The 12,462-nt window shown below is 43.0% G+C and overlaps 1 protein-coding gene across 1 annotated transcript in view; it reads right to left on the bottom strand.

The window, feature by feature from the left end:
• The window catches only part of qpct.L (glutaminyl-peptide cyclotransferase L homeolog), a 44,277-nt gene extending 36,566 nt beyond the window's left edge, over positions 1 to 7,711 (bottom strand). The window contains exon 1 of the mRNA XM_018262004.2: positions 7,369 to 7,711. Coding sequence (XP_018117493.1) covers positions 7,369 to 7,485 — 117 coding nt within the window. The 5' untranslated portion in view covers positions 7,486 to 7,711. The remainder of the gene's footprint in view (positions 1 to 7,368) is intronic.
• Positions 7,712 to 12,462: the final 4,751 nt, after the last annotated feature.

Below are 12,462 nucleotides of genomic sequence, written 5' to 3'. Positions count from 1 at the left end.
GCTTTAAGTTTAGATATTAGGAAATGAATCTTGCAAGTTTAGAAAACAACCACTTCCTGTGACACTTTAATATTACAGTTTTACATTTAAACTAATAACAAATGAATGTGCTTGATTTTTGTGTATGAAAATGTTACCGTGTTGCTGAATTTAGTTTACATTTAAACTAATAACAAATGAAAGTGCTTGATTTTTGTGTATGAAAATGTTACCGTGTTGCTGAATTTCTGCCTGTTTAATGCAATCCTTGTGCTTTTCCACATGATCTTAGAAGTCATTAGACCAGCATGTGAGACAGGATTGATAACTTGTACTGGCCTAACAATGACTGCTGTGTATTTTGTTGTATAAATATACACTACATGTTAATTTTAATATACATACTACAGAACAGACAAATATTATTAAACAGACAGAAAAGGCTCCATGCAATATATACAAATATAACAATCCTCTATTTTGACTTTTTTTTTTGTCTTGATAGGATGCACTATTGTTTAATTAAAAATATACAGACACAGACAGTTAGACTTGAAAATTATTTAGACCCTTGAAAATTTTTTTCATTTAACTAAATAACATGAATCACATATGCTGTGGAAAAAAAATACATTTATTTACATTGCAATTTTGAAAGTTCAGATAGTGTAAATGAACTTTTTTTTTTTACATAATAATAATACATACATATATAAAAAGGGGTATATTTTCCCTTTAAAGCTTGGGTGCAAGTTCATCATTCAGCAGGAGAATCCAATCATGAAAATGACTTAATTTTCTATGCAAGAGAAGTCAGGCAATGAATAATGCCATCACAAGCTCCTACTGTCAACAAAGAACACAAAGGTATGCAAGCCACTATGCATAAATACTTTTATTTATATATTAATATAAAAAATGTGCTGCCAAAGTGCCGCCACTCCTGTGCCTCTCATGCATGCTTACACTCAATGCTGGTAAGACAGGCAAGAAAGAGTAAGGGGCGTTTTTATTATACTGTGTAAAACAAAATTCACTGACAAAAACAGTGTAAAGCTATGTAAAATGATTGGCAAAGTTATCAAGGTATAATTTTACGCCATGCGAACTCCGGATTTGCCGCCTTTATTTTACATTGCTTCTGGCGAAAGACACTCTAAAAAAAACGTGTAAAATTGTTACATTCATCCAGTTTTTTACATGCTGAAACATGGCGATGTGTGGTGTACTATCCTGCTGATTTACACAGCATAATAAACATGCCCATAAGTGTACACAGCTGTCCCCTGATCAGTCTGGGACCTCCTCTTCTCTGGGTCCCCTGCCAGTTGAATGGTCTTCGGTATTCTAGTTACCCACTGGCAGAAATATTTTATAATGTAATAACTGGGGTTTCATTAAAATTTTAATCCAGGTATGTGATCCCTTATTTGAAAACCCCTTATCAAATCCTTTTATATCAGGGTGTCCCCAACCTTTATTCCCCTGGGAGGAATTGCCACCTAGCAACAGCTAGTGGGAGATGGTGGCAGCCTCCCGGAGAAGTGCTGGGAAAGTTTAACTTACCCACAGCTAGAGCTGCCACCCGGCCGATATTTTATCGGCCTAGCCGGTAAAACACCTGCCAAGGCCAGTATTACAAATTAACCGGCAATGCAGTTGCTGGAAATTTGTAATACCCTTTAAAAAAAGCCCTTGACCTGCCCCCAATTCGAGCAGAACTCACCTTTTTTCCAGGTGACATCACTGTGGACATCACTGCCATGTTGCTCTGCCCCTTTTACGGCATGCCACGTGGCTCCGTCCCTTTTTGCTTCCTGGACGACCCGCCTTTTGTGCCCGCCCCCCACTGGCCGGTAATCTTTTTCAGTAAAGGTGGCAATCCTACCCACAGCATCCAGTTCGGGAACTCCAGCCTTCACTTCCTGGTATGGGAGGGAGCACGCTGATGCTGCCTCCTGATTGGTGGATGCCTGTTGTGACCATAATTAGGTCACAGACTGCTGGTAGGTGGGAAATCCAAACCGGATGTTAGATTTTTTACCTCAGCACAAGATGGAGGACGCAGTTTCCATATCTGCTACAGACTCCATGGTGCTTGTTCCTTCTAGAAGCAGCCTAAAACACCTCAGGAATTATTTTTCTTCCTCTGAGGAGGAGGTTCTGGCACAAAAGCCAGAGTTTAAGGGAAGGAGGATTGAGTGCAGAATGATATCCTCTTCTTCTGGGGACTCTTCCCCTGACAACCCTGAGAGGGGCAGTAACCGTGCTGTTAAGGGGGGTTCCTCTACTAAAAAAGTACAGGAACATGTTTCTGCTCCGTTTGGAGGCAAGAATAAGAGACTTACACAGGGCAGCTCTTCAGCCAAAGGGGCCCGTTTGGGTCAGTATCTGCAGGCCTTAATATGTCAGATGACGAAACTTTGTCCCCCACGTCTAAGATAGTTGACTGGGAGTCTGAGGAAGTTAACCTTCATATACCTCTGGAGACTAAGTGTAGAGTGTAGTCATTTGCAAATGACAAGAGTTAATTTGCAGGGCAGACAACCTCCAGCTAAGCTCACAGCAAAACGTTGGTGCATTGATAAAGACACTGAAGTGTACAATTTCCTACACTTAGGTTTTAGAACACCTTTAGTCAGGGAAGATGAGCATATACCTCATATGTCACAACTCGTGGCACCAGAGTTAGACCCTGCATTTATCTCTATTTTGGGTAACCACATTATGGACCAATCTTTGCACAACATACAGTTCAAGATCGCTGATGCAATTGGTCCACTAGCCCTGATGCTAGTAAACTGAAGGATAGATTGCACTGGGACCGATAAAGATTTTTTAACCTGGCCGATCAATTTTCTGACAGATGTCGGCCGAAAAATCGTAAGATGTACGATCGTTCGAATCCCACTAACCCCATGATAATTTCAAAGGATTGGTCGGACTTCGCTAAAATCGGTCGTTCGGCAATAAAAATCTTTGTGTCTATGGGGACCATTACTAACATCAGGAGGGCACACCTCCTTAAGTCAGCAGGATTGGCTGATCTGGCTCCAAAGTTTTCAGAGTTTCCCAATACTTCTACTCCTCACCTCTTTGGCCCAGATTTCATTCAGGAGAAGTCCTTTGCGGACATTAAATCTACTAAGAGATTTTCCGCTAAACCCAGTTTTCCAGAGCCAAGGAGTCGTCCTGGTCTGGACAGGGCTCATATCAGTCCCAGAACAGGGTCCCAGTTTCCCTCCAAGGGAAATTTCTCCAAGAAGAAACCAGGTTGGTTTACATCATTCTGTTTGGGCAGAATAACACAATGGTCAGAGATTACATCAGACCTTTGGGTATTGCGGATTGTCAGGAGAGGCTTAGTCCTCCCATTAAAAAGTTTCCTTTTCAGTTCAGCATTTCACACACCCCTTGTCCAGAGTCATTAAACGAGGTCTTGCTGACAGCCCTTAATGCAGGTAGAATCAACAAAGAGTGGCTGGGTAAGCCCTCTTTTCCCGGTCAGAAAGCAAGATGGTTCATTATGTCCAGTTCTGAACGTAAAAAAGTTGAATACCTTCATAAAACCAAAGCGTTTCAGAATGGAGGGTTTAAAAGACCTACCCACCATTTTATGTGCTGGCCAATGGGCCATAAAAATAGATTTAAAAGATGCCTTTCACTCTGTACCCATTTACCCCCCACATCGAAGGCTTCTTTGGTTTCAATGGGGAACAGATTTATTCCAGTGGAATGTCATGGTGTTTGGCCTTTCAAATGCTCTTTACACCTTCCCCAGAATGATGAAGGCAGTAGTAGGTCATCTACGCCTAAAAGGAATTTCCTGCCTGGTGTACCTCGACTATTTACTGGATCAGGACAGAGAAATAATCCAGAAAAGAGAGGATATTTTCAATCTTTTCTCAAATCTAGGGTTTCTAGTAAATACAGCAAAGTCAGTCTTAGAACCTTGCCAACAGATTCCCTTTCTAGGGTTCATCCTCAATACTACAAACACAGAAACTTCAGATAGTTTCCAGACTAATTCAGAGGGTCCTAGCTGTGAGACAGCTCTCTCTTCGGAAGCTAGCAGCTCTTATAGGCCGAGTGGCACTTTATCCAGGCTTTCATCAAGCCCCACTATACTGCAGAAACCTACAGTTTCAACTAAATTATCACCTACAAAAAGGAAAGCAGTGGAGAGAATATTTAACTCTAGACCTAAAAACGTGGCTAACCATATTGGATTCCACTCCTTCTCCAATAGTACGGCATACCCTAGAACTAGTCATAACTACAGATGCTTCTCTAGTAGGCTGGGGAGGGTTTTACAGAGCAAAAGCCGTGAAAGGGCAGTGGTCTCCAAAAGGAAAGCTAGATCACATAAACATATTATCGCTCAGGGCAGCTCGCCTAGCGGTACATCAGATTTTAGATTCCCCTCCCTATCCCGCTTCTATTAATTTTCATCAGCATATCAGCAGAATACATTCCGGGGGTTCAGAACAAATTAGCAGACTCCCTTTCAAGGCCCAAACTCTCGTTGGCAATCGTGACACTTCACAACAGCTTATTTCAGAAAATTCAGGATACATTGGGGACCAGGTAAATAGACCTCTTTGCCTCTCCAACGTCAGCACAAACTCAGAAGTTTGTATGCAGAATTTGGTCAAAACGCGCTTGGAGGATGGACGCTTTTTCATTCAAATGGCAGACACTGAAGGGTCTTTATGCTTTTCCTCCTCCGGCCATAATTCACAAAGTCCTATTAAAGGTCCAGGAGGAAAAGGTTACAGACCTTGTCATAGCTTACCCAGTATGGCCCTCCAAGTCATACAGAAGATGATTGTGGGCCCCTAGGTTCACCTGGGTTTCACTGCAGAATGCTTTCAAGGGCCGAAGGAGTTACTAATGTCCCTAACACAGTCTATGTGGCTAGCAGCCCCGGTGAGGGGTTAACCTTACCACATTTGACGATAACATTGAATGCTTTAATTAAGGCATCTTTGCGTCCCAGGACATATAAAAGATACAAAGCTATTACATAAGAGTTTCAGAATTGGTGAACAAATAACCCACCTACAGATCACTCTTCAGATATGATCCAGGTGGTCTTAGACTTTTAGACTTTTTGTCTTACAAGTTTACCCTGGGTTTATGAGTCTCTACCCTTAAAACCTATGGTTCAGCTTTAGCCATTCTATTCCCAGAGGTTGCAAAACACTGACTTTACTCCAGATTAATTAGGAGAGCTAACATCTCAAGACCAGTTCAACAAATATAGTTCAACGTGGGATATAGACCCTCTGATGACATACCTTTCTAAAATTTTTCCAAACCCATCCGAAGTAAGGTGTATAGCGATTAAACTGGCTTGTTTACTAGTTTTGGCATTTGCAGCCAGAGGTGCAGAACTCTCTTTATTACACATCACAGATCCTTGGTTATCCAAGACCCCAAGAGGTTTTCATTTAATTATTAAGGGTCGCACTAAAACTATGCTGGATGTAACTCCAGTGGAGATTGACCTAATAAGAGATACAACTGACTCCTCCTTATGTATTGTAACATGCATGTCATCCTACCTAGAAAGGACAGAATCTGTCAGAGCGAATATTACCCAATTAATCATAACTTCTAGACAGCCATTCATCAGCGTGCTCCCTCCCATACCAGGAAGTGAAGGCGGGAGATGCTGTGGGTAAGTTAAACTTTCCCAGCACTTCTCCGGGAGGCTGCCACCATCTCCCACTAGCTGTTGATAGGTGGCAATCCTTTTCCCTAGAACAAATGTTGTTTGCAGGTCATAGATTCCTGCAAACACGTATTTTTTACCCATAAGCCACATTCAAATATAAAAAAGTTGGAGAGCAACATAAGCATGAAAAAAGTTCCAGGGGGTGCCAAATATGTAATTGGCTATTGGTAGCCCCATGTGGACTGGCAGCCTACATGAGGCTCTATTTGGCAGTACACCTAGTTTATATGCAACCACAACTTGCCTCCAAGCCAGGAATTCAATAATGAGCACCTGCTTTAAAGCCACTGGGAGCAACAGCCAAAGGGTTGGTGAGCATCATGTTGCTGACAAGCTACTGGTTGGGGATCACTGTTCTATAGGATAATTACAAATGAAAACAGGACTCCAGCCTAAGGAAGGATTGTGCCACCCCCAGCCCAGCATGACTGAAACAACAGCAGAAGATCCATTAGCAGTGTCGGAGGGTCAACTTAATGAAGGTTCACGGGGCTGGGGGTGGCTTTGGATGTGTGTATCACGTCGACACGTTCCTATGATTTTTATAGGAATGTGTCAGCATTGCTTTAATGTTTAATTTGTTGTTGTCAGGCTTAAGGTACAGAGATCCGAATTACAGAAAGACCCATCATCCAGAAAACCCCAGGTCCCAAGTTTTCCGGATAACACATTCTATACCTCTATATTAAAAGGGCAATATACATCTGTTTACCATTACAATTATCATAATTACTTGAAATGTATTCTGTGTGTTTTTTACAAAAAGAGCAAATCTGGCAGCCTATGCCTTTACAGCTTATATTATTTTCAATATTTTCAATAGATGTCCAGTTTATCCACCTCATGTCCAACATAGGTGTATATTGTGCCTTTGCTTTACAGATCAACATTTCATATGGCAAGATCTAGTTCATGGGAAAATTCCCTTTTACTGAAACAAAATTTGTATTCGTTAGAAAGTTTGATTCCAAATATCAGCCGTAAATTGCACACAAGAATTCATGACTAAACAACATCATCTGGTAACATCTGTCTCGCCCACACAGAATTACAATCACTATGAAGTGCAGCCTCCTTGCATTTCTCTCCATTTCCCGGCTTTTTATGTGAGTACAAGGATCTGCTCAGCAGCAAGCAGACCTAATGCGTTGTCAGACATGAGCTAATATTGGCAAAAACAACAATAACTATTTGGTCAGGAGGAAGATCCATCTTAGTACAGTAAGTTCTCTTATTTGTACACACTATTACATTTATGTGATATAAGGGCTGAAAATAACATGCACAAAATGTTTCCCAGCAAAGTAATTGGACGGATTTTACCAACCTCACAGCTCCCACTGGGAAATGCATCAAGGAACAACCCCCCCCTCCCAATGAAACCTCAGCCTTTGCATTAACTGCTTTTCCAAAACCTATATTTACTGTTAGCGAAGGGTCCCTGCTGTTAATATGACAGGAATCCTTTTGTCACTGCAGCAAAAGCTCAGTAGAGAATTGCCGGTAATCCCTGTACTTTGCGCGTATGTACAGTGTAATAATAACCTGTCAGATCCTACTCAACTGAAGTACATGGCCACGATCCTACAATGAATCAAATTAATATACTAATAGGAGCCCCCATATAGTGAATTTAAAGCTGTGCCTACTTTCTCTGTAGTCCATTGGGTGCCGACGCTCTGGCCATTGATACGAACAAGTCCCAGTGAAAGGCAGAACGCTCCATAGATAAGGGCGATGCTATTTGTCTTCGTGCCGCTGTCCATCTCTCTGCTTCACACAGCAGCAGCCAGCAAGGTATCCGAGCACTTCCTCTGGCTGCCTGTAATGTTGCACTTAGAGGGGGGAAGGAGTCAGAGTGAGGCGGGGACAACAAGTGTCTGATCCAATGATCCCTGCAGGAAAATTATTTTGTGAATATACCGTAAATGCCTGTAGAAACCTAATCATCATCTGTATAGCTGAATCAATGAATTTTTATTTCCTTCAAGTCCCCAGGCAGCACACTACAAGAGAGAGAGCCCCTCCTCCAAGGACAGGAAAAAAAACATTTAAATACGCCTTTCCTCCCCCACATCCCTCAGTGTTTTTCCCTGTCCTCCAAGGACGAGGTGCCTGGGAAAATGCAGGTAGGTACTTCTGCCTAGCAGGGTAGAAGAGGTTGGGGCTGACATGCTGCTTACCTGCAGCAGCAGGGTTAGGAGGACTTCCATGATGTTGCGGGGGGGGGGGGAGAGCAGTACTCCAGAGACTTGCAGCTGCAAGTCTCTGGAGTCCTGATCCTCTGTGCAGCAAGTGCACACTGTCACACTCGCAGCTGCGAGCTAGACAGGCAGAGCCTGGTTACTGAGGGGGATACATATGTATCATCCTAATATGTAATCTTCATAAAATAGATTACCTAGTGTTCAGTGCCGATCCTTACCTAAGGGCCGCCTGAGGCAGCTCCTGCAATGCCGCCCCCCCTCGCCGACTTACCTGTCGGGAGAGGAGGCAGGAACACTAATGCGGAGAGCGCAATTGCGCTCTCTCGCATTAGTAAAACCGAATTTCCGGTTTAAAAATCTGAAATTCGGCTCTTATATAATTAAGTTCCTGCTATGCAGCCATTATCTTTCATGCAATTTGAGTGGCCATGCAAACAGCACAGAACACCTGGTCCCTGGTTCAACTCCAAGCAGGCTGCCACATTACTCTCCTTTCTGAGTTATAGTTCAACAACATGCAGTAAAGGAACCTTCCTCCATGCTTATGTGTATTATATACTGCTTCAAACGTGAGTTGTGAGTTATAGTTCAATAATATGTGTTAGAATTTAGAAAGGTGCCAGCACAATTGTAAAATATCCCCCGACGATTGTTTCATGTGGGGAAATGATGATTATTAATTAAATCAGTATCACTCTCATTCAGTGCAGTTCTGGAGTGAATAATGAGTAATTAGGCAACATATGGAGGTGCTTGGCTTAGGGTAGGACTACACAGACGTTTTCGGCGACAAATCGCATGCTCCAAAAATAAGGATCACGCCGAAAACATGCGTTTAGTTCTACCCTTAGACTACACACCTCACTGGGTGATTAAGTTCTCTTATGCTCATTTGTTTCTCCCCATAGATCACATCATATATTAAATGCACAGCAAATCTCTTGTATCTGTGTATACATGCTAGAGAGGTTTTTCCGCTGTGTGTCTGAAGGGCAACCAGTTTAGCATATCCTCTGTGACCTGCTTATCCACACAGTTCTATCAATGGGTTGCCCAATTAGATATTCCAGACATCTAATGTGGCACTTTATCCTTATATAACAAATGTTTAGGTGCCTTATACTTGTGCTTTGATGACATATTCCTCTGATCAGCACCGCTTGTGAGCAGAAGAGGCACGTGCCTAGGGCGCTGGGGGGTGCCAGGCAAGTGCCTCATATGCAGTCTACCCCATATCTGGCAAGTGTTTCCCCACGTGCCCTCTATAGCGCACATTAGCACACACCTGAAGCTGGGGGCAGAGTTGCTTGTAGTTTTGGGACCCAATCGCTCAGGCGGATTTCGGATGGTGATCAATCTGACTTTCCTTAATAGTTTAAAGGATAAGATACTGTTAAGATAGATGGTGTGAGATCAGCGATATCCATTTTCAAGTTAGACGACTACTCTCAGCGGCAAGATGCCTATCTCCATTTCCACATCTGGTGGGGTCATCAGCATCTGCTTAAAATTGCAGTCAAGGACAGGTCCAGAATAAGTCAGTTTGCAGTCCCTGCTTTCATCCTGTCGTTGTCTCCTTGAATCTTCACCAAAGCCCTGGTGGTAATAGCTTATCTGAGGATTGTTTTGTATCTGGACGATTCGCTAATAAAGCCTACTCTCGTGACCTTCTGCTTTAACTACAGAAATTCAGATCTTTTGGACGCAAGGTCTCACACGTCTTTCTTCACTGAAGATTGTAAATCTAAAGAACCCTGTTTAACCTCTCTCAGCAGAGGCAAGTCGATCAGGAAAGCTATTTGTGCTCTGGAAAACATGACATCTTACTAGAGGCTGTTCTGTGGGCCAGAGCTCACATGAGACCTCTCCATAGGACAATCCTGAGAGTCTGAGATGGTTCACTCTGGACAACCCTATAACAATACCTCAGCATGTGGACAGATTCCAGGGAGTTCCCTGGTTAATCCACTGGCTGGTCCTTTCCACGAATGCCAGCAGGCAGGGTTAGAAAGAAGCTCTGGAGTAGGGTATCTGGCAAGGTACTTGGTCACAGCAAGAGGCAGCACTCTCCTCCAATCACCAGGAGCACAATTTGTAGAGCCCTCAGAGCAATGGCTCACCAGATGAAGGGAGCAACAAGGAAAGTCCAGTCTGACAACACCACAGATGTCTCATATAAACAGGCGAGGGGGTACTCGCAGCATTACAATGGCAGATGAATCAATTATGCGTGGGGCAGAATATCATCTGCAGGCACTGCAAGCGGTGTACATCAAGGCTTTGTCAACCTCAGCGCAGATTCGAAAACAAGTCCTGCCAGGAGAATAGTCTCTGTCAGTCAGAGTTTCTCCACTTGACGCAGACTTTCGGCATTCCATCATTAGATCTGATGGCAACAAGGGAGAAGGCCAAGGTGGTGGTAACCAGGGGGGTTACAAAAGATCAGGCTGGACAGAGCCAGGGTCATCATGATAGTGTCTTACTGGCCCAGAGGAGCATGCATTCTTGCCTAACATACGTGGAAAAGAAAGGGTCAATACATTTAGGGCCCAGCAGGACTCTTCTTCATCAGGGTCCCATTTATTACCCAGATCTCAGCACACTTGCCCTTTCAGCCTGGATCCTGAATGGCAGTTATTGACTCAACAAGTGTTATCACCAGAAGTAATAGACATCAGGGACTTCAAAAAGTTATCCTAGAATCTGAAGATGATTTTCCTTGGGGTGATTTTGATCCATTGACCATTTTTCAGCTACCTTCCACAAAAATTGCAATTTTTGACTGACTTAAACCCGCTACTCTTAGAGTTCAGGCAGCAGCTCTTGGAGCAATGAGAGGGTTTTATCTAGGTGAAAACAGATTGGTCAGACGCTTCATTAAATCAACTAACAGGCCTAAGCTGGCCAATGATGTAAAGATTTTTAAAGATCCAATCGTTATTGTGAGACCACGATTATCTCGAAATGATCGTTTAAATGAACGATGTGTCCATCAACTAAAGAGACCATTTCATGCGATATTGCCAGCAAAACTAAAGGGTAGCTGCCTGCTTGGCCCTGCAGACATAGATAGATTGCACTGGAACCGATAAAGATTTTTTAACCTGGCCGATCAATTTTCTGACAGATGTCGGATGAAAAACCGTAAGATGTACGATCGTTCGAATCACACTAACTTCATGATTAACTTCGCTAAAATCGGTCATTCGGCAAAGAAAAATCTTTGCATCTATGGGGAACTTTAGACTTACAGTAAAAGATATCAGTCCTCCTTGGGATCTGAACTTACTCTTTACATCCTTGTTGGAAGATCCTTTTGAATCACTTACAGCTAATTCTAATTAAGCTGATTACTCTCAAAACAGTTATGTTGGTGGAACTCACTTCAACAAAGAGAGTGGGTAAATTGCAAAGCCTATCTATTGAAGACCCTTATCTTCAGTTCTTTCCGGATAAGAGAGTTGCTAAAGTTTCCTACTTCTTTTACGCCTGTCCAAGCGTTTATCCAAACCTACATTTTCAAGATGGCTTAAGCAGACAGTCACTTGTTTATGAGCTTGCCAGGAAGTTTCCCATTACAATCACTGCTCATTCAACATCATGGGCAGAGTGCCAACTTGGTCGTCCTGGTATACATTCACAAGGCAAAATGGACTTGATGTGATGTCTTCAAGGGAGGCTGCTTTCGGTGAGAAAGTGTTACAAACAGGTTTATAAGGCCCTCCCTATATCTCTTTTCAATATCGCTTGTAGTGTGCATTGATCTTGTTAATAAACACTGAGGAATGTGGGGGAGGGAAGGCGCATTTAAATGTTTTTTTCCTGTCCTTGGAGGAGGGGCTCTCTCTTTTGTAGTGTGCTGCCTGAGGGGACCTAAAAGAACTGCAATTTCCAGGTAAGAAATTCTAGCTTTCTCCACTATGAACTTACCTTTTCTATATAGTGCTGAGGGTAGAGTGTAACATAGTATTTATTATAAAGTTGCAACTGGTTATTAGCAGTGGAAACAAATTAGCCTGTACTGTACACACAAAGTCCCAGATTCAATTTCAAAGAATCCATAAAGAGTGAGAGCGGGTGTTGAGGGAAGGGGGTGATACCTTATAACCAGTCATGACCCCTGTGACAGCCTCAGCACTCCCTGTTCCCTGTCTTTAAACAAGAGTGAATTCTGTAAAATAAATTCCACTGATCTGCATACATTAAGCTGCTTTTGCAGGCAGACTCAAATCCCAATTTAAGGAATCTGGTTGTAGGACTGGCTGCTGTTGTTCAGTAATAATGGAGGCAGGGCCGGATTTCACTCTGTGGTGCCCCAAGGCCTCATGGTTCCAGCGCCTGCTGTCCGCACGCAACCCACCTTCATAGGGATGGGGAACTATGCGTTCCGAATGCATTTTAAGATGCTGCTGGGTGGCATGCTGCCACTAAAATTCTCCCACCCTAGGCCCGGGCCTTTATGGTCTCTCCACAAATCTGGGCCTGAATGGAGGGTAGAGGATTTTAGCTCTAGACCAGTGATGTGCTAGTCTGTAA

This window comes from Xenopus laevis, chromosome 5L (genome assembly GCF_017654675.1).
Source record: "Xenopus laevis strain J_2021 chromosome 5L, Xenopus_laevis_v10.1, whole genome shotgun sequence".
NCBI lineage: Eukaryota > Metazoa > Chordata > Amphibia > Anura > Pipidae > Xenopus > Xenopus laevis.
This window is presented reverse-complemented; position numbering and strand designations above follow the sequence as displayed.